The sequence below is a fragment of the Pan paniscus genome, chromosome 5, assembly GCF_029289425.2.
Source record: "Pan paniscus chromosome 5, NHGRI_mPanPan1-v2.0_pri, whole genome shotgun sequence".
NCBI lineage: Eukaryota > Metazoa > Chordata > Mammalia > Primates > Hominidae > Pan > Pan paniscus.
In genome coordinates this window covers 51,323,627-51,346,200 of record NC_073254.2, presented here as the reverse complement: position 1 = coordinate 51,346,200, position 22,574 = coordinate 51,323,627, and the positions used below count along the sequence as shown (strand labels likewise).

The 22,574-nt window shown below is 43.9% G+C and overlaps 1 protein-coding gene and 1 long non-coding RNA gene across 3 annotated transcripts in view; one reads left to right on the top strand and one right to left on the bottom strand.

The window, feature by feature from the left end:
- Positions 1-2,545, bottom strand: part of LOC117980578 (uncharacterized) — a 10,226-nt gene extending 7,681 nt beyond the window's left edge. The window contains exon 1 of one of the 2 annotated variants that reach the window (XR_004671966.3): positions 2,350-2,545. This is a non-coding gene — a long non-coding RNA (uncharacterized LOC117980578). The remainder of the gene's footprint in view (positions 1-2,349) is intronic. The other variant, XR_004671965.3, reaches the window with a different exon arrangement.
- PPIL1 (peptidylprolyl isomerase like 1) lies at positions 2,334-22,574 on the top strand. Its single transcript, XM_003818895.7, has 4 exons — positions 2,334-2,680; positions 5,529-5,683; positions 20,750-20,818; positions 21,371-22,574. Exons 1-4 carry the CDS (start codon positions 2,625-2,627, stop codon positions 21,589-21,591), a joined length of 501 nt encoding a protein of 166 aa, XP_003818943.2. The 5' UTR covers positions 2,334-2,624; the 3' UTR covers positions 21,592-22,574.

Sequence of the window (22,574 nt, the reverse complement as noted above, 5' to 3'; positions counted from 1 at the left end):
CTGAGATCGTGCCACTGCACTCCAGCCTGGCGACAGAGTGAGATTGTGTCTCAAAAAAAAGCAAAAAATTGCTACAGCCACTTTGCAACAGTCTAGTGTTAACTACTAAATTATACATGTTACCTATGACACAGCAATTCTGCTTCTAGGTATATACTCCCAAAAATTCATGCACAAGTGCACTAAGATACATACACAAAATATCCATCGCAGCACCATTATACATTGTGGTATGTTTGTACAACAGAATACTACACAGCAAGGAAAAATGAAAAATGGCCACTACATACAACATGAATACATCTCACAAACATATTGTTAAGGAAAGGAAGCCAGGCACAAAAAAATACGTACTTTATAACTCCATTTATATAAAATTCAAAAACAGGGAAAACCAATCTATGATATTAGAAGGCAGAAAGTGGTCTACCCTTTGGGAGGAAGGAATGGGTAATGATTAGTAGGGGGGCTTCTGAGGAATTGGAGACATTTTATTTCTTGATTTGATTTGACCCCTCATGGCTTCTGGCTAACTCCAATTTATTTTCTGGATCTCAACCCAGGCTGTCACTCCAGGGGAAATTTTTGACTGTCCAAACCTACTCTGGAGTAACCAGAGCTCAGGGAAAACTGTGTGTTTCTTGTTCTTCTTCTTCTTCTTCTTTTTTTTTTTTTTGAGATGGAGTTTCACTTTTGTTGTGCAGGGTGGAGTGCAAAGGCAAAATCTCTGCTCACTGCAGCCTCCACCTTCCGTGTTCAAGTGATTCTCCTGCCTCAGCCTCCGAAGTAGCAGGGATTACAGGCATGCACCACTATGCCCAGCTTATTTTGTATTTTTAGTAGAGACAGGGTTTCACCATGTTTGTCAGGGTGGTCTTGAACTCCTGACCTCAGATGATCTGCCCACCTCGGCCTCCCAAAGTGCCAGATTACAGGTGTCAGCCACTGCACCCAACCTACTGTGTGCTTATTACAGTCCTCATTCCACGCTCCTACAGCTACGTATTTAGTTGCCCATCTCTCCTAGAATGTGAGTTTCTTTAGGGCAGGGCACTGTGTGTGTGAGACTCATCTCTGTCTCCTCAGTGCCAAGTGACTGGTAGGAGCTGCAGTAAAAGATTTAGGAAGAAAGTGATCATGATCTTGGGGGTGGCTTTTCAATATTCAGACATTGGAGCCTGGGAATGGCACATGACTCCCGAGATACACAGTAAAGAACTACATAAAGTCCAGAGAAAGGCAACTTAACAACAGACTAAACAGACCAAGGATTAAGACTTTTTCATCCAGCTCAAGGGCCACAAGGTGGGCATGAACTTGAAACTGCAGGAGGTGTAAAAATTATACTTTAGCATTTATCAGTTTAAAATGTAGTGTTCCGTTCATTATTCATTCAACAAAGCTGAGCACCCTGTGCTCTGTACTGTGCAAGAAGAGCACAAAGATGAAGGAGGCCCAGCTCCTCTCTCAAGGAGCTGTCTAGTTTATCTTTACAACCTTGTACATCCTTATTCCTTGTTGACAATTAGGGACATTACAGTTGAACTGTCGTTAAGAGCACAAGTGCACCAGCTGTAGTACTTTAAGCAAGTTATTTAATCTGTAAGGCTCAGCTTCCTCAAAGTAAAATGGGAATAGTAATATCTACCTTGTGGGGTTTTGAAGATTAAGCGTGAAAATACGCAATAAAATGCTTAGCTTGATGCCTGGCACATGGTAAACATTCAACCATCATTATTAAGTGGTGTGCAAAGCATTTACAGCGTAAGTTTAGTTACTCTATTTCATTTTTGTCCTCCCTCCAAACATTATAGCTCCTCTAATTTGCTTCTGTTCCTCGCGCCCTGCGCAAACCCTCCTAACAACTTTCAGGTACCATCTATCCCAGCCAATGTTAAGCCTTGTTCTTGCTCTGATCCGTTTGTCCTGTTTTCTCCTGTCTCTTCCTTTCTTTATCTCCTATTTTCTTCCTGCCCCTTCCCTCTCTTTTCTCCTCAGACTCTTCGTCTTTGGATTCTGCAGGCTCAGATTTGCTTTATGACTATGGAAAAACAAGTATTAACTGCCGAGTCTATTTTCAGATCTGAAAAATGGTAATAATACTATCTACTTATAGAATTGTTTTGTGGAGTAGATGAGATAAGAAAGTGCAAGCACTGTGTACATCGTACAGCGCCTTACAAAAATTCTTTACTGGCATCTCTAAACTACCCTCTTTCATTCTCTGCCTCCCCTTCCCGTCCCTGCCCAATTGTGAGACTAAGAAATTCTTCGAATTTAATATTAGGACATAACTCCAACCAGAGCGCAGCTTTTCTGGTTGTTCCCGCCTTCCATGCCTAAACGAACCAATCAGATCGCCCAGAGTGGCGCGGTATCGCCACTTGGAGACCACCGCGAATGAAGTTTGCATTTTCCTCTGTTCTTGAGCCCAGCTTCTTCTCGTCTCCCACCCCAGCTTCCCGGCATTGGAAGAAGGGACCGGCCTCTTCCTTGTCTTGGCCACCCAAATCCTGGTATCGAAAGGGTTGAACGGACCGGAAGTGTGCAGCAGCGACGGGTCCCCAGCTAATCGACGCCGGAAGTAGCAATTACTAGACAAGCATTCCGCCGCCGGCTTCGCTATGGCGGCAATTCCCCCAGATTCCTGGCAGCCACCCAACGTTTACTTGGAGACCAGGTGAGGGGGTTCGGGCGTCTGGGGCTGGCAGAGGAGACGCGGAGCCCGGGCCTCACCACGGGTCTCCGTTCCTGGCGCGTTCCTCCGGGAGGCCGGCCTCCACGTGGAGGGGCGTGGAGCAGCGGCCGAGACGGCCCCCAGAGGGTTGAGAGGGGACCGCCATCGCCCGCGTCCAAGCTCCGCGGGGTCTTGTGCTGAGGTCTCAGCAACAGCTGCCTGATTGTCCTCCTTCCTCCAGTCCGCTCATTCATTCATTCATTCATTCAACAAGCGTGTAATGAGTCCGCAAGCCAGGCATATAGAATATGAATTCTGAGGATACAGAGGTAGATAAAACACAGACAGCCCTGCCTTTAGGAGCTTACGGTATAATGAAAGAGACAGACATGTAAACATTACGTGATAAGTAATACAGTTGTAGAAACAAATTCCAATAAAATACAGGAAGAAGCACATTTTCCCCACTATCAAAGAGTGATGTGGTAACCAACCTGCTGGCGCCATGCCCCGCTGTATGTCATCTCATTTAGTTTAATCTTAGCAACCCAAATCATGAAGGTATTATTTAACTTTCTCCCTTTCAATATTAGCAGGAGGAAACGCCGGAATTTACAGATTAAAGCCTTGACCAAAGCCACACAGCTAGTAACTGGAAGAACCTCGTTTGGAGCCTGGTGTGCTCGTCTCACCTTGCTAGATTCTTTAGCTCTATTCATTCCATTGCCTCTTTGGAAAAAGCTCAAAGTTATCTTTACAAAGTAGGACAAGGAAGGGATCCTGCTCAAAAAACCTTTAATAACGTCTTGCTGCTATAACAGTATAAAGTAAAAATGTATTAATCCTGACATTCAAGGTGATTTTTTTCATCTGGCCCTTGTCTACCTGCCATTCTCCCCTCAACAGCCAGGGACCAGCCAAGGTCCTCTGCCTTTCTGTTCTTGCCCATTGCTGCTTTCAGCTAAAGCAGAGTTCTGTCAGTCCTCTCTCTATTTGCTCATGCTGTTCATTTCATGCTCCCTGGCCATCTTCCCCACCTTCTTATATGGCAAAATTCTACATCTTCAGGCTCCAACCTGTAATTTCTGAATTCTCCTGTTGGTATTTTTTAAAGTTACAAAATAAATTGTTAAATCCAAGCAATGTAGACATACAGAGTAAGAAGTGAAAGTCACCTCCTTCCTGAAAACACCATCAGCAGTTTGTTGGATGATTGTCCAGACTTTTTTCTATGTACATATAAACCTCTCTCTTATTTTTTTTAAACAAAAAAATGGGATCATATGATCATACTGTATGTATGTTTTTTCTGTAATTTGGTTTTCTTTCACTCAGTAATTCAGGTAGCTGCCCATAGTATGGATAGTTGATATTTTAGGCATTTCCTATTTCAAGGACATTTAAGTTGCTTCCTTTTTTTTTGGCTATGACAAATACTGAGATGAACATCCTTGCACATATTGTATCCTTAGGCACTTTTGTATATTTTCCTAGAGGATACTTGGAAGTTGAAATTACTGAGGTATGCACATTTCAGAATTGTATACGTACTTCCTGATTGTCTTTCCAAAAGGCTACTTTCTGTATTTTGAAAATATCCTCCAGAATGTAAGCTTCATGAGGGAGACAGTACCACACACAGAGTAACTGTCAATCTGTGTTGAATGGGAGCAGTGTGAAAGATGAATTGGATGAATTTCAGGCAGAAAGGCTGTTAGCTATTTTCTAGCACATTCCTCATATACTTATAGAGTGTTTACACTGTGCAAGGCACTGGGTATCCAGACTATACAGAGTTGACTCAATTCTCACATCTGGCCAGGTGCCATAGCTCACATCTGTAATCCAGCACTTTGGGAGGCCAAGGCAGGTAGATTGCTTGAGCCCAGGAGTTCAAGACAAGCCCGGGCAACATGGTGAAACCCCATCTCTACAAAAAAATACAACAAATTAGCTGAGCTTGGTGATGCATGCCTGTAGTCCCAGCTACTCAGGAGGCTGAGGTGAGAGGATCACTTGAGCCCGGGAGGTGGAGGTTGCGATAAGCTGAGATTGTGCCACTGCACTGTAACCTGGGTGACAGAGGAGACCCTTTCTCAAAAAAAAAAAATTGTCACATCCTTGGAGCTTAAAGTCTAGGTATGTGCTGGAGTAGAGTGGAAGGCACTCGTCCTTCCTCTTGCCTCTTCCTTATCTTTTAGTAGTACTGGGGAGGAAAAAGCACTCATCCTATTGGGTAGGTGCAAAGATTCAAAGTTACCAGGTTTTGCCTTTGTTATACTCCCTCCCAAACAAACACAAACTGTACCTTTTATTGAAATTTTTTGAATAGGTAATGTATTTACATGGATCAAAAATACAAAAGTTTTTAAAAGGTATTCATTAAACATCTTCCTATTTTCCATCTACCCAGTCCCTACCCCCACCCAGAAACTTCTAAATAAATATGAACTCCTGATATTTTAATGTCTCTTTTTTAAAAAAATTAAAAATTAAGTGTAAGAATTTTTTTCCTAATTTAGGGTTTGGTTATATTGGTTTCAGATAATCAGATATAGCTATATATATATACATATGTATATATGTATAGTATTAGAATTTTGAGTTCTCCATGCTTGTTATTTTGCTGAAAAGAAGTACCCAGAACACCTGCGTGTTTTACTCAAAAAAGATAATGGGTGTTTATGTTACTTGCATTGTGGTGTTTTCCTTTGCTGAGCATGAAATCCAGTGGTTATCACAATTTCATGACTTACAAGCTTGAAAATCAAGAGTCCTGGAGCAGTTCCATAATACTCCTGTCTGCCCTGACCTTTTTGTTTACTGGAGCTGTTGTCCTCTCCCTCTGCAGCATGGGAATCATTGTGCTGGAGCTGTACTGGAAGCATGCTCCAAAGACCTGTAAGAACTTTGCTGAGTTGGCTCGTCGAGGTTACTACAATGGCACAAAATTCCACAGAATTATCAAAGACTTCATGATCCAAGGAGGTGACCCAACAGGGACAGGTACAGTTAAGCCAACATTAGTTTATGTTTTCTTTTTTTTTTCTCCTTTTCGTCTTTTTTTCTAAAGCCAACATTAGTTTCTGAAGTCTCTGTCGTAAATAGGTGATAAGGCAGCCAGAGCTCTCTTTTCCACCTACTAAGGTCTGTGTTGGTTGATTCTGGTGACAACGCCTGCCTTCCTCGAACACACATGTGTGGAATTGACCAGAAACCAACCTTTACTCCTAGGCTTGGTAGAGTTTTTCATAACTTACATGTACTGCTCACTAAGAACAAATAATATTTGTCTGAATTATAGTGATGCAAGTAGTCTGATCAATAAGAAGGAAAGACTTTATAATATTTTGAGAATAATAAAATCCTGGGTTCTTTTATCGATTCATTCATTTAACAAATACTGAGTACCTGTTTTGTGTCAGATACTTTTTTAAGCTCTAGGGAGATACCTATAAACAAAGAGACAGAATTATTGCTCTCAATAAAGCAGGAAAAGGGTGTAGGGATGGAATTTTAGTAGAAAAGTCAGGGAATTCCTCTCTGACATTATTGGAGAAGAGATCTGAATGAAGTAAGAAAGTGAACCTTGCAACTGTGGGGAGAACATTTTGGATGGAGGGAAGAGCAAACACAGAGGCCCTGAGGCAGGAACCTGTGCTGGAAATCATAAGATATGATACCTTATAGGGCATGGTAGAGACTGGGTTTTATTCTGAGTAAGATGTGATGTGAGTCATTGGAGAGTTTTGAGCAAAGGAAAGACATGATCTGATCTATGCTTTAAAAGGATCACTCTAGGCTGGGCACGGTGGCTCACGCCTGTAATCCCAGCACTTTGGGAGCCCGAGGCAGTTGGATCATTTGAGGTCAGGAGTTCAAGACCAGCCTGACCAACATGGTGAAACGCTCTGTCTACTAAAATACAAAAATTAGCCGGGCGGGTTGGTGGGCACCTGTAATCTCAGGTTCTTAGTCGGGAGGCTGAGGCAGAAGAATTGCTTGAACCCAGGAGATGGAGGTTGCAGTGAGCCAAGATCGCACCACTGCAGTCCAGCCTGGGTAACAGATTGAGACTCCCTCTCAAATAAATAAATAAATAAAAGGATCACTCTAGCTGCTGTTTAGAGAATAGATGTAGGGGCAAGATGTAAACACTATGTAAATAGTTGTTGTACTGTATTGTTTGGGGAGTAATGACAAGAAAAATAGTTCTATACATGTTCAGTACAGCTGCTTCCCCCCAAGATGTTTTCAATCGTGGTTAGTTGAACCCATGAATGTAGAACCCACATGTAGGGAGGGCCGACTATGCTCATGAGTAAGTAGTTGGATAGGAATATAGGGTTCAGGGAAAGACCTGGTATGGAGGTATTAATTTGGAAGTTACTGGCATTTAGATGGGGTTTATTAGTGAACTGGTGGAACCCTTACTCATTTCAAGGGCCCTTGCTTCTCAGTCTGCTTCTTCTCTGCTAATTTCTGCTCGTTTGCCTTTAAACAAGTTTGGTTTTCTCTATAGCAGAGTCTTTTCTCAGTCTTGTTCTTTTTTGTCATTCTTAATTGTCTCATGATTTATCATCTATGGTCAGAAGCATTCAGGTTTTTGGGTTGTTTTTTTTTTTTAATGTATATGGATGCATTTCAAAATACAGAATATATAAGAAAGCAGAGAAAAGGGGAAAAATCATTCATAAGCATAGCTCCTAAAGATTTCTAACCATCATTAACTAATCCCTAAATATCCCATCTTTCAGAAAGGAACAGTGTTAACTTTTGGTGCCCATCATGTCTGGTTTAAGGGATGACAGGATAAATGGAAATAGTTTCAAAAAAATAGGATATATAAGCTATTGTTTTTAAAACAGAACATATTACATTTAATTTCATATATATAGAACAGAATATTTGACTTCCTACAGTGAAAGATGAGGCAATTAGTACTTAAATTTCTACCCATTCTTATTTTTCCCCGACCTTAATTTTTGTTGTTAGTTTTATTATTATCTGTTCTGCACTCATCATTCCTTCAGCTACAGTGTGGGTCTACGTTTCAGTGTATTTAGTGTTCACAACTTGCTTCGCTTTTACCTTCGCAAGTGCTGGAGGGCAGGATTTCTTGTCTAGTGGTTTTTTGGTTTTTTTTTTTTCAGAATGCTTAAGAATCACAATTGTCCAGTGGTTTTTTGTTACAAGAGCTGGAATGTGTTGTATTTTTAAGTTCATTCATGTTTCAGAATTTCTGCCTGTTACTTTTATACTTGAAAAGAGATAGCATGTTGGCATGCTCAGCCCCCTCACTGTGTGATGCACTGTGCCACTTTGGGACTTCACAGAGTCCCTACCAGCAAGAAGGCTCTCACCAAATGTGGCCACTTGACCTTGGACTTCTCAGCCTCCACAACTGTAAGAGATAAATTACTTTTTTAAAATAAATTTTTTAGGCCAGGCATAGTGGCTCACACCTGTAAGCCTAGCACTTTGGAGGCTGAGGCAGGAGGGTCACTTGAGTTCAGGAGTTCAAGACCAGCCTGGGCGACATAGTGAGACCCCATCTCTACAAAAAATAAAAAATTAGCTGGGCATGGTCGCATATGCCTGTAATCCCAGCTACTGGGAGGCTGAGGTAGGAGGATCACTTGAACCTGGGAGGTTGAGACTGCAGTGAGCCATGATTGTGCCCACTGCACTCCAGCCTGAGTGACAAAGTGAGACACTATCTCTAAATAAATAAATTAAAATAAAATAAAAATATTTAAAAGGAAGAAAAAAAGACCATAACTGGGTATAGCATTCTGAGATCTTTTTAGACATTTCTGATCAATTGCCTTCTGGTTTGGTTTTTTGTTGTTGTTTGTTTTTGTTGTTGTTGTTGTTGTTTTTGGAGACAGGATCTTGCTCTGTCACCTAGGCCCAGGCTCGAGTACAGTGATACAATCATGGCTAACTGCAATCTCCATCCCCTGGGCTCAAGCATTTCTCCTACCTCAGCCTCCCGAGTAGCTGAGACTACAGGCATTCACCAGCATGCCTCACTAATTTTTAAATTTTTTATAGAGTTGAGGTCTCACTGTTGCTGAGGCCGATCTCAAACTCCTGGGCCTAAGTGATCCTCCTGCCTCGGTCTTCCAAAATGTTGGGATTACAGGCATAAGCCATCATGCCTGGCTGCCTTCTCATTTTTGAATATGGTTTTGGAGAATACTGAGGCCAGATTGACTCCTTCCTTTACATCAGGGTTAATTTTTTGATTTCTATTTCTGAATATTTTCTCTGTTATACTTACTGGATTTTCTATTTCAGGAAATATAGTTATTTGTTTCATCACCTTTGCCTTCCATATCTATCATATTTCTTTTGATTGTGTGATAGGATTTTTTTTTCTTTTTTCCCTGCATTCACTAAAATAATCTCAGACCTTTACTCTGTGCCTTACTCGATTTTCAGTCATTTTTATTCTGTTCTTTACTGCTCTAATTTATCTACTAGCTCATTACTGATGCCATTTGAATCTAAATTTGTTTCCTTCACTCTGCAATCTTTTCATCTTATTCTGTGGTGTATTATCTTGTCTTTGAGCTTTTGTTATATTAGATTTTTACTTCTCTTGAATCATCCATAGCTTGAGATAGCCATGGAGAAGCCACTTTCTCCCAGGCTGAGTTCCTGGGTTTTCTTTTCCTTTCTCCCCTCCTCCTTTCTGTCCTTCTGTTGGTTGTGGTATGTTTGCCTAGTTTCCATGCCATTTGTTTTCATCTTATCCATGCTTGATGTCAACACCTACATTATCCCCACCTTTTACTTGCTCAGATACAGTGTAAGTGGAGTCTCCTTGTCATTCTCCCCACTTATGTGGAACTGGTTGTCTTCCCCACTTCAAATGTTAGGTTGCTTTCTCTCTATTCTATTCTAGCCTGAAGAGGTGTGGGAGAGAACTGGAGCTCAGCTCATGCTGAGCGAGCCCCTTGTGGGAGGGCTAGCCTCTGTTCTATCTTCCCAGACTCCCTTAAAGTCTTGTCCCAGAGCCCCCTCCACCAGCCAGTGGTGTCCCTCTGTCACCACTCCAGGCTCTGGGTAGTCCCCAAGTATGGCCCAGCACCCTGGAAGGTGGCCAGCCCTGCGTGCCTGCCCTGCCACTCCTGAGCCCCTGTGATATGTGTGGGCTTCTGCCCTCAAGGGCTTTGTTTTCAGAGCTGCTCACCCACTCCCCTGTTGGCTGTTCAGAATCGGAGGGTATTTGTGAGAATCTCAGCATGACATTTCTTTCCTGGTTACTGGTTTCAGGGAATACAGATGGAAGAATTTTCTATTTTTTCCTCTTGGCTGACTCTTTTTACAATTTTAGCATGTTTGTTTCCCTTTTCTTATTTGGTTGATGCTGGTGAACTTTTGACTTTTTAATTTTTAATTTTTGTATGTTCACTTTATTGGGTGTTGGGAGCATGTGGTAAACGTGCCTGATAGCAATAACTGAAACATAACCCTTAGAATGACCCTGTATGGCAGACGCATCTGAATGTGTGTTCTGAGCTAGGGAATCCAGGAGTAGCCAACCTGGAGGTTCCTTCCTTGTCTATAAAGGGACATCTGAGCCCCTGGCTCGTCCTGTGAAACATGGGCCGCACACGGGTTGAGGCCCTGAGTTTTGAGTTGAATGAAGATTGCCAGGTGGAGATTGTTAGGGAGAAGGTGCTAAGTGGAAATGCTATATAAACTGCATGCTTTTTGCAAGCCATTGTGGTTCTCCGCCACCATTGGACTCTCTGCCCTGTATGTAAGTCCCCAATAAAACCCCATGTCTCATTTGCTGGCATTAGGTCTCTTCGGTCTATTGAACCTGATGCCATCCCCATTGGAGTCAATAGAGGTTCGGCACAACAGGGAGGCAGAGTCTAGTCCTGCTTCATTCTACTTTCTTTGTCTGAAAGGGTTCCGTCGGTACTTCGATGTACTTCTTTCCTGTCTTCTTCCTCTCTCCCCCTCATGTTGTTATGAAATAAATTTTAATTCTTAATACCAGTGAACTGAGAGTCCATGATTAGGGTACAAGTATTGGAAGTGACTCAGGTGTGAGTTGCTCGTGCCAGAGCTTTTCTGTATTTCTGTAGTTGGTTCATGATCCTTCATAATGTCACATTTCCATGGTGTAATTTTAATGAAATTGAATCACTCAAAAGATCTTCAAATAACTGCACCCAGCCTCAAGTATAATGAATGACTGAGCAGCCCACTGGCAGGTCTATGGTGGAAGGCAAGCAGGAGTTAGGCTCTCCTGGGTCACTAGTTCATATTTTCTAGCTGATTAGGTGACACGTTTTTTGTTAAACATCTCAGATGGGCAGCAAATGACATCCTGGGCTCTTCAGCAAGTTGATGTACCACTTCCATTCCCAGCTGTCCCTCAGTCTGACTACTGTGGAACCATTCTTTCCACATGCTTTCTTGTAATACATCTTTGCCAGATGCCTTGTCAATTCAAATACCCTTTGACTTCCTGCTTCATTTCATTTTAAACCATTTTTCTACCTTCAACTTTCCCATATTATAACTATAGAGGCTCTTTCCTTAGCCCTCTGAATGTCTTTTATTTGTTTCTACTAACCTTTCTGTCCTCTCTGTAAGACATAACATCCTGTCAAGTTCTTCCTTTAGCTCTTCCTGCTCTGCACTTGGCCTCACAGTGCTCACCAGCTGCTGTGATTAATTATATGCTGATTATCCTGTGCGTCACTCTCACTTTGATTTCATCTCTCCTCTTGGTAGCCCCAGGAACACCTGAAATGTAACGTGTTGAACAGCAAGCTCTGTTAATTTTATTCATTTGATGAGTATTTGCCAAGAGTCTGCTGGGTATCCTGTGCTATTCTAAGGCCTGGGAGAAGCACTTAAGCATTAAAAGCCAAGGCATTTTCTTTTTCCTTGCAGTTCCCTGCCCTGCCAGGAAACAAACTATTCATTATAAGAAACAACTAGAATGGGATAATATAAATATGCAAATGTATGATAGTATGGTGTGGATTATGTATATAATATAGGTTGGAGTAATTCATAATAAGGGAAAAAGCACAATGGAATGAGATTAGGATGGGAAGGAGGCATATGCGAGATGGGTCTTGGGAAGTAGAGGGAAGGGCATTTTGAATTTAGGAAGAAGGGTGGGTACAGGGCAGGAGTGACAGAGGCATGCAGGGGTAGGGAGGGAGCCCGCCACCCCCGGTGTCACATCTTCCACTCTAGACTGGCTCTTGTGACATCACCCAGCCACCTCTCCACACCCAGAACAAATGCATCAAATGTGATTCAAAGGCCCCTGTAAAATTTACAGATCTCGGAACTGCCTGTTTAGGGGACAGTAAGGAGCAGTTTGGGGCCAGTTAATGGAGACTCCTAGACAGAGGAGTTCAGATTTGATTGAGCATGACTCAGGGACCATTTGGGACTCTTGAGTCTGGGATAAGACAAATCTGAGGAAATTTCATCCAGCTGTGGACTATGGCAAGACAGTTTGGTTCAGGGTAGAGCAGGACTGTGGAGCTTGGGCTTGCCTTGTGCTTCACATGAATACTTACTAAATGTAGAGGAGTTGCCTTACCCTGCTGAGCCAGCTCACCTGTCGGGAGTGTGGTTACGTGCACCTCCTAGGCTGGTTGTGAGTAGTAAATGAGCTGATGTTGGTACAGTGGTTAGCATGGGCTTGACACAAAGTGGGAGCTCAAACAAATGTGACTGTTTTTTTTTTGATTGTTAATTCATTTAACAAATACCTATTAGACTCCTTCTGTAGGCCAGGCACTCTTCTAAAAGCTGGAGATATGACAGTGAATAAGAAAGCCCTCGCGGTGCTCTCATTCTGGTGAGAGACGGAGAATGAAAAAGTACATAATATACTCTCAGGGATGGCAGATGATATGGAAAAAAGAATGTACGCTGGGATGGAACAGGATTTCTCAACCTAGGCACTATTGACATTTAGAGCTGGATGATTCTTTGTTGGAGGGGGTGCTGTCCTGCGCATTGAAGGATGGTTAGCTTCGTGATGGCTTCTAACTGCTTGATACTGATAGAACCACTCAGTGTGACAACCCAAATTGTCTCCAGACATTGCCCACTGTCGCCAGGGGTCAAAATCACTCCCCGTTGAGAACCACTAGGCTAGAGGGTGAGGGAAGTGCTGGTTTGGAGAGTGTGATTAGGGAAACCTCTCTGAGAGCATTTGACCATAGTTCTGAATGAAATGAAGTGGTGATCCATGAGACCATCCAGGCCAAGGGCACTCTGAAGAGAACAGCAGCCAGAGGCCTTAGACCAGAGTGTGCCTGGCAGGAAAGAGCACAGGGGCCAGTGTAGCTGGAACACCTGAGAGAGTGGCAGGAGATAGCTCAGAGAGTAGCAGAGTGCCCAATCGTGGGGGGTGTTGTAAGCTGTGGTGAGGATTGTGGATTTTGTTCTCAGAGTGATGCAGTGTTGATGGAGGGTTTCAAGCAGGGGAGTGCTGCGATTAGGCTTGTTTGAAAAGGATCCCTGTGGCTACCATGTGAAGAATAGAGGGTGGGGAAAGAGGGAGGCAAGGCTGGAAGCAAGGAGACCAGTGGGAAGCTTTTATTCCTATTCAAGCTGGAGATGGTTGTTGTTTGAACTAGGGTGATAGCAGCTGTGTTAGTTCTGGTCCTCTGGGAAGCAAACACCAAGATAGAGGTTTATTGGGTAACACCTGTGAAAGATAAAGGGTCAGGGAACCAGGTTTGGAAGGGAAGGTCTTCACACAGCAGCGCAGGCCTGAGTAACACCTGTGAAAGCAGAGGGGCGGAGGAGGAGCAGCTGCCAGTGAGCAGCGAGGAACACCAGGAGAATGTGGAGTCGTGGAAGCCAAAGGAAGACAGCAGCTCAAGCAGAAGGGTGACATCGAGTGTGGATCAAGTAAAGTGAGCGCTGAGGATTGACCACTGGGTATAACCACGTGGAGGTCACTGGCGACCTTGACAAGAGCAGTTTCAGTGGAGCGGTGAGGGGCGAAAGTCTGAATGGAGCATGTTCAAGCAAAAATGGGGAGAAGTGGAGACACTTGGTGTTGACAGCTTTTTCAAGGAGTTTTTCTGTGAAGGGATGTAGAGAAATAGGAGGATACTTGGAAATAGAGTTTTGTTTTTTAAAATAGGAAATATCAATAACATGTTTAAATGCTGACAGGAATGATCCATTAGAAAGAGAAAAATTGGTCTACTAGAGGGGGAGGTTGTAGTTGCTGAGTTCTTTAAAGGTGAGCGGGATTGGGTACGTGGTGGTAGGATAGTCATGGACAGCTTATTCGCACAGTGTCTTAGGGAAGGGAGGTGGGTAGAGGTGTAGGAAGGGAAGGGGCTTTGGTGGTGAGAGCATGTGAAAGTTCTCTTCTGATAATTCCTTCTTCTCAGTGAAATAAGAAGCAAGGTTCTCCTCAAAGAGTGAGCAGCAGCGAGGGAGTGGTGGAAATTTGAGGACAGAGGAACTGAATAAACCCAGGCAGGCTGCCTCCCGAGGTGGCACTTTGAATCATGACCAGCAGCTTCTCAGAGAAAATGCTCGGGTTACCTCAGTTAAAGGGGCTCTTCATCACTGACACTACTGTGTGTTTGCCTCATGTTACACACCAGATAGCTTCCATATGCTGTCTCATTTAATTCTCATAACAAGCCTGTGTGAGACATAGGTGTTACTGCTACTCCCATTTTGCAGACAGGGGAACTGAGGCTTGGAGAGAAAGTGTCTTGATTAAGGTTAAACAGTAATTGGTGGGGTCAGAACTGGAATCCAGACATCTCTGACCCCAAAGGCAAGTGAGAAAGAGAAGACAGCATCTTCAGAACCACAAAGCCCCTTGGAGGACTGTGGCATTGTTCCCGTCTGGTATATTAACAAAGTGTTTGTGTCAGGTAGCAGTGCTTTTGGCTACAAGTAACAGAAAACCTAATCCCACGGGCTGTTTTTTCTTACACAACAGAACGTCTGGAAGTGAGCAGTTATTGTCATCTCTTCACCAGCCCAGAAGAGTTGTCAGGGATCTAGGCTTGCCATATCTTTCCCCACTTCATTCGTAATGTGTTGGCCTTTGGTCTTGAACTTGTTAGTCTTATGGTTGCAAGATGGCTGCTGCTGTTCTGGCATCACCCTACTTTCAAAGAAGGAAGATGGGAAAGAGCTGTAGATGAAGGACAAAAGAGTATGTTTGTCTGTTTTTATCAGGAAAGCTGTAGCTTTCTCAGAAGCTTGACTCAGTGACTTCTGTTTGTATCAGTAAGTCACAACTGGGTCATCTGGCCACGCCTGTCTGCAAAATGGACTTGTCAGCACCTGCCTTTTTTGTCTCTGAGGTTGAGGCAGGATGTGGAGGAGGAGGCTGGGGATGCTCAGGAGACTACTGACGGACAGTGTCTGTTAGAGGCACTCTTGCCAGAAGAGAGGCTTTGATTGGTCAGTTGCCCTCTGGTGTCAGGTGCCCCACTGGCTCTCCTTATAGGCCACTGCCCATCTGTGGGGCTGGATATTAATCTATTGTCCCATCAACTGTGGGGTGGGAGGGGCGGGGACAAGTAGCACCAAGTGTGGTCATCTTGGTGTAAGACACTGCATGTCCCATGCCTTAGACATCATTTTGACAGGTTTCCACAGTGACTAAGAGGAGGAGGAAGGGACATCACAGGAGTCACAGGGATGAGAAAAGGGTTTTTTGTGTTTTGTTTTTAAGAAACAACACAGGCCAGGCGCGGTGGCTCACACCTGTAATCCCAGCACTTTGGGAAGCCGAGTTAGGCAGATCACCTGAGGTCAGGAGTTTGAGGCCTGCCTGACCAACATGGAGAAACCCCGTCTCTACTAAAAATACAAAATTAGCCAGGCATGGTGGCGCATGCCTGTAATCCCAGCTACTCGGGAGGCTGAGGCAGGAGAATTGCTTAAACCTGGGAGGCGGCGGTTGCGGTGAGCCAAGATGGCACCGTTGCACTCCAGCCTGGGCCACAAGAGCGAAACTCTGTCTCAGAAAAAAAAAGGAATTAAAAAAAAAAAAAAAACACAGATCATAAAGAAGAAGGTTAAGAAATTTTAACTGCAAAGGTTCTGTTCATTGGAAGATCCCATTGAAAGAGTGAAAAAAGTTAACTGGGAGAAGGTATTTGCAAAACATTCACTGACAGAGGATTAGTATCTATAGTATATAGTTGAGCCTTTACCAACATGGATTTGAACCATGGAGGTCCATACAGTTTTCTCAGAGCCCACAGCGGGACTTGAGCGAGCAGGGATTTTGGTGTCACAGGGATCCTGGAACCAATCCCCTGAGTATACCAAGGGATGACTGTATGTATCAATTCCAAAATGTCATACCACTGAGTGGCCGTTCACAGAGGGGACAAGCTAAATAAGCCAGTAAACATGAAATTATGCCAAACTTCAGAGAAATGCAGTTTAAAACACCACAAGAGGTCTCACACTTCTCAGACTGACAGAAGGACCTAGAGCAGTAAGAGTGAGAGTGCTGCGGGGTGGGGTGCATGTTGGTTCATCCTTTTCAATAAGGCACTTAGAAAAATCTAGCAATGATAAAATACTCAAACTATGACCCTGTGTATCCCCTGTGAGGTATTGGCCCCCGAGAGCTCTTGCACTTGGATTTCGGAGACAGTATAAGAATAGTTTTTATAGCATGGTCGATAATAACCAAAACATTGGAAAGATCCTCAATATCAACACCAGAAAAGATAAGACAGAGCATTATGGTCATACAGTGAGGTGAACACTACAGAGACCTGCCTGGAACAAAGTAGATGAGTCTCTCAAACAGTGTTGAGAATATATAAAGTGTAATACCACTTATGTAAGCTTAAAAACATGCAAAACAACAATATATTTTTTTTTAGGGGTACATAGATGTGTAGTAAAAAAGCTTAAAAACATGCAAAACAGCAGTACTTTTTTTTTTTTTTTTTTAGGGATACATATATGTGTAGTAAAAAAGAAAATGCATGGAAATGCCAAATTCTTGTCAGAATAGTGGTTACCTGAGAGGAAAATGTGATTCTTTGAATCAGCTGTTAGCTCTCAGGAGAATGAGTGGTGGGGAGAGATGCAGTGGGGTGTATGCATGGGGTCTTAGCTGGATTTGCAATAGTTTATTTCTTGGGGGCGGAGGTGGTCATAGATATTGGTCATATTATTCTTTGTATGTTTGCGTGTCTGAAATAAATACATTGAATAAATGATCCCAAGAGAGGACAGAGGACAGAAGAGGAAAAGAATCTCTTTTTTTTTTGGAGACAGACAGGAGTGCAATGGCGCAATCACAGCTCACTCTAGCCTCGACCTACTGGGCTTGAGTGATCCTCTCACCTCAGCCACCTGAGTAGCTGTAGCTGGGAATACAGGCACGCACAACCACGCCTGGCTAATTTTTGTAGAGACGAGTTTCACCATGTTGCTTAGGCTGGTCTCAACTCCTGGGCTTAAGAGATCCGCCCCCTTCAGCCTCCCGAAGTGTTGGGATTATAGGTGTGAGCCACTTGTACCTGGCCAGAAAAGAATCTTGAAGGTTCTTTTCTAACCTGTAATCAAAGGTTAGAAAACAGGTCTTGGCCGGGTGTGGTGGCTCACACCTGTAATCCCAGCACTTTGGGAGGCCAAGCCTGGCAGATCATGAGGTCAAGATTGAGACCATCCTGGGCAACATGGTGAAACCCCGTCTCTACTAAAAATACAAAAATTAGCTGGGCATGGTGGCGGGCGCCTGTAGTCCCAGCTACTCAGGAGGCTGAGGCAGGAAAATCACTTGAACCCGGGAGGCAGAAGTTGCAGTGAGCCGAGATCGCACCACTGCACTCCAGCCTGGTGATAGAGTGAGATTCTGTCTCAAAACACACACACACACACACACACACACACACAATAGAAAACAGGTCTGCCTATCTTCATTGTGTCTGTGCTAGACCAGGCACAGAACCTGCAAAGCTTCCAAATTGTTGGCTTTCTAACTGATAATTGACATCTGAGTAGCATGCTCTGCCCTGGAGAACTCTTTAATCATTCTCTGTCCCTCTGCCACCTCTCACTTATTCCGCATGCCCAGAGGAATGTTTGAATTAGAATGATTTGTCTTTCTGAAATTTTGCCGCAAACCCTACTGAGTTGAATTGGGTTATGAAAAGATAACATATTATGAGTAAGATATTATGAAAACTCTGCCTATTGAGTAAAGGTGATCTCCATGCTCTTTCCTCCTGTATCCTCTGATTCCCACTTCATCTGTGACTTTTTTTTTTTTTTTTTTTTTTTGAGACAGAGTCTCACTCTGTTGCCTGGGCTGCAGTGCAGTGGTGCGATCTCAGCTCACTGCAACCTCTGCCTCCCAGGTTCAAGCGATTCTTCTGCCTCAGCCTCCCAAGTAGCTGGGATTACAGGCACGTGCCACCACGCCTGGCTAATTTTTGTATTTTTATTAGCGATGGGGTTTCACCATGTTGGTCAGGCTGGTCTCAAACTCCTGACCTCATGATCTGCCTGCCTCGGCCTCCCAAAGTGCTGGAATTACAGGTGTGAGCCACCATGCCCAGCCCATCTGTGACTCTTGACTGACCTATTCCTTAATGCACTTCTTGTTTGTGGTGATGTTTGTGTGATAGTTTTCCATTCCTAGAGGGCAGGGTCCTGGGGGGTTTGTTGTGGCAGCCCTCAGGTTGCAGGGATCACACTTTGAAGCTCAGGCCACAGACTGACAGCGTACTACTGAACTGAATCCTTAGCTTGCTCACTCAAGTCCTGCACGCAGAGCCTGGCCTCTGTGGCGTCTGGCCCCACAGCCCTCTCCCTAGTCTCTGGTAACCCCAGCCAGGAACCTTGACTCTAGTGGTTGCCAAAGGACCAAGCAAAGGGGAGGATCGAGTCAGAGGGAACGTATTGGTTATATAATTGCTGTTTGGAAGTATACTGGCAGGTTGGAATTTTTGGAATGAGTTTTACACAGTTTAGTATGGTTCAGTATTTTTCCAGAAGCATAGGTAGCCTGGGCCAAGTGGGAGGTTTCCCCTAGTCTGTTAGGATTCACCCCCATCCCTCTTTGCATGAGAACAGTGTTTTCTTCCGGAAAAGAAACGGGGGCTGTGACAGGCTCCCTGTGGTGAAGCCGACTAAAAGGTAAAGCAAAGGATTTTTGCCATGGAAACACCTTAGCCATGCCCAGGGGCCTTGGGGGTGGACTTGGTGCTACTTTTATAGCAGGCAGTAGAGGAAGTGAGCTGCCAGCACTGGGCTGCAGGGCAAGCAGAGTACCAATCCAGTGTTTACTTTGTTCTAGGCTGTTTTGTCGTGACCGTTCAACTTGGAGAAACCAATGTAGTTCAGTAAGGCATATGATTGACTACATAATTGATTAGTATTGGTTAGGAAAGTTGCCTCCTGTTTTGACATGTTTTCCTGTGAGAAAACCATGTTTAACTTACATCTTTTTTTTTTTTTTTTTTTTTTTTTGAGACAGTCTTGCTCTGTCGCCCAGGCTGGAGTGCAATGGCATGATCTCGGCTCACTGCAACCTCCACCTACTGGGTTCAAGCAATTCTCCTGCCTCAGCCTCCCAGGTAGCTGGGACTACAGGTGTGTGCCACCATGCCTGGCTAATTTTTTTTTTTTTTGTATTTTTAGTAGAGATGGGGGTTTCACTATGTTGGCCAGGCTGGTCTCGAACTCATGACCTCGTGATCCACCTGCCTTGGCCTTCCAACGTGCTGGGATTATAGGCATGAGCCACCGCGCCTGGTCTAACTTACATCCTTTTGCTCTTAGAGCAAAACCTGCCTGAGCTTAGGGTATCCAGCCCAGCACCCTGCTCTTGTGGGCATAATATAAATAACATTTGGTGGTGATGCTGCTAGCAAATAATTCCCAATCCCATGTTTCTTCATTTTCCCTGTATTCATTTATTTAGAGTCAAGGTTTTGCCTCTTGCCTAGACTGGAGTATACTGACATGATCATAGCTCACCGTAAACTCAAACTCCTGGGCTCAAAGCAGTCCTCCTGCCTCAGCCTCCTAAGGAGCTGGGACTACAGGCACGTGCTACCACATCTGGCTGAATTTTAAAATTTTTTTGTGAGCCAGGTGCAGTGGTTCACGCCTATAATCCCAGCACTTGGGAAGCCAAGGAGGGAGGATTGCTTGACGCCAGGAGTTTGAGACCAGCCTGGGCAATGTAGCGAGACCCCATCTCTAAAAAAAAAAAAATTATGGAGTCAGGGTCTCGCTCTGTTGCCCAGCTCAAACTCCTGGCCTCAAGCAGTCCTCCCGCCTCAGCTTCCCAAAGTGCTGAGATTTTAGATGCGAGCCACCACACCTGGCCCTGTTTTCTCTTTGTGATATACTGCCTCACCTCTCAGTGGACTCTGCCGACCGTAATGTCCCTTTCTGCCACATTGCCACTTACCAGCTATTTCTCCTTCAGCTGGATAGCTTTAACTTAAATGAATTTTATTTTCCATCACCTAGGTTAAGGGTGGCAAATAGGTTTCAACTCTTGGGCTATTACTGATTAATTAATAACGGCTGCCTGAGTTCTGGGTTGATAACATTCAGAGGCAAATCTAGCTCAGCAGGGAAGAATACTGATTGATTAGCAATGTCTGTGATGGGCACAGGGATAGGACTTGGGGCACTCATGTCTAAAATACTCAAAAAAAGGTTAAAAATCAAGAAACCTCTTAACACATCAGATTATGAATGGTGGTTATCTCTAGATGGTTAGGTTACAGAGGATTTTAATGTTCTTTTGATAATGTCCTATGTTTTCTACCTTTTTGATAGTGAACATGTATTATTTTAATGTGCAGGAAAAAATAGCGTTATTTTGAAAAGGAAAGTCTTATCGGAATGAAACCAATGATTTGAATGTGCTATTAGTGCTAGATTCTGTAGTTGCAATATACCTAGCAGTGGGGTAGGTGTCACTGCCTTTTCCTTTCCTCTACTCTGAGAAATCCTTTGACCCTGGGCCATCATTCTTGCTGTGAGATAGAATGTGTGACTGGCTGATTCATGTATCATCTTCCAATCGGGCAGGTCGAGGTGGTGCATCTATCTATGGCAAACAGTTTGAAGATGAACTTCATCCAGACTTGAAATTCACGGGTAAGTGTATAATTTGGCTGGACTGGGTAGGAACGGGGATTTTAAAAGCTCACTCTTTTGGCCATGATTCAAGGTGAATGCCTGACACCGTGGCATGGTGCCAGATAGCTGCCCAGCCATGGCGCCATGAAGTGCCCTGGTGGATTAGAGAAAGCAGCGCCTCTCACAAAGTTCTGAGCAATTCAGAGCACTGGTCGGTGTGTTCTAGACCCTAACTACTTGTTAAAGGTCACAGGATATCAAAAGTGTCCTCAAAGAAACAGGAAACCTTGCTGGGTTTTTGAGGGCAGTCAGGAACATGGTCCACAGTTAGTGAGGAGCATCAGGGGTCAAGGCTGGGGAATAGGTGAGGACAAGGAAGATGAAGTCGCCAGAATAGTGTAGTGATGGCCTTTGTACAGGGCAGAGAGCCTGCCCTGAGGGGTTGTCTGGGTCTGGACAGAGGCCAGAACAAAGTCCTGGCTGCTTTTTCATCCCTAGGATGGGGCAGCAGCTCTACACTGGACCTGTGGGGTTATTTATACTCTTTCCTTTCTTCCTTTTTCCCACCAGGGGCTGGAATTCTCGCAATGGCCAATGCGGGGCCAGATACCAATGGCAGCCAGTTCTTTGTGACCCTCGCCCCCACCCAGTGGCTTGATGGCAAACACACCATTTTTGGCCGAGTGTGTCAGGGCATAGGAATGGTGAATCGCGTGGGAATGGTAGAAACAAACTCCCAGGACCGCCCTGTGGACGACGTGAAGATCATTAAGGCATACCCTTCTGGGTAGACTTGCTACCCTCTTGAGCAGCTCTTCTGAGATGGCCCCAGTGAACCAGCTTCTAGATGACATAGAATGACATGTAATGCTAAATTTCATTTTGGCTTTGCAAATCATGAAGCTTAGGAGGCCTGGCGTCTTGGGTGAGTTAGAGATGGAAGTACATTTTAATAGGATGCTTCTTTTCTCTTCCCCCAGTGCCTAGGTTGCCAGAGCATTTGCACAAATGCCCCTGTTTATCAATAGGTGACTACTTACTACACATGAACCATAATGCTGCTTCTTGTGCATGTCTGCTCTGATATACGTCGAACAATGTAGCAGACACTGTCATTTCTCAGTGGTTTTGCCTAACCAAACTTCTTCCTAAGGAGATTTATATTCTGGCCTACACAGCAGTCCTTGATGGCTGACAGCCACAGAATTCCAAACCAAGTAGTGTCTGTCAGCCCTCTTAACTCTGTGCACGCCCTATTTCAGTCTTTTACATTTGTTCTTCTAGGGAATGTATGCATCTCTATATATATTTTCCCTCTCAAAACCAGAACATCAACAGTGCTGTTTCTGACACTTCAGACATCCCACGCAAAGCCACATTGAATTTTTGCCAAATGAAAAACACATCCAACAATCAAGTTTCTAAGAAGGTGTCAAGTGGGGAATAATAATAATGTATAATAATCAAGAAATTAGTTTATTAAAAGGAAGCAGAAGCATTGACCATTTTTTCCCAGAGAAGAGGAGAAATCTGTAGTGAGCAAAGGACAGACCATGAATCCTCCTTGAGAAGTAGTACTCTCAGAAAGGAGAAGCGCCACTCAAGTTCTTTTAACCCAAGACTTTAGAGAAATTAAGTCCAAGATTTTTATATGTTCAGTTGTTTATGTATAAAAATAACTTTCTGGATTTTGTGGGGAGGAGCAGGAGAGGAAGGAAGTTAATACCTATGTAATACATAGAATCTTCCAAAATAAAATGCCATCGATGGTTGA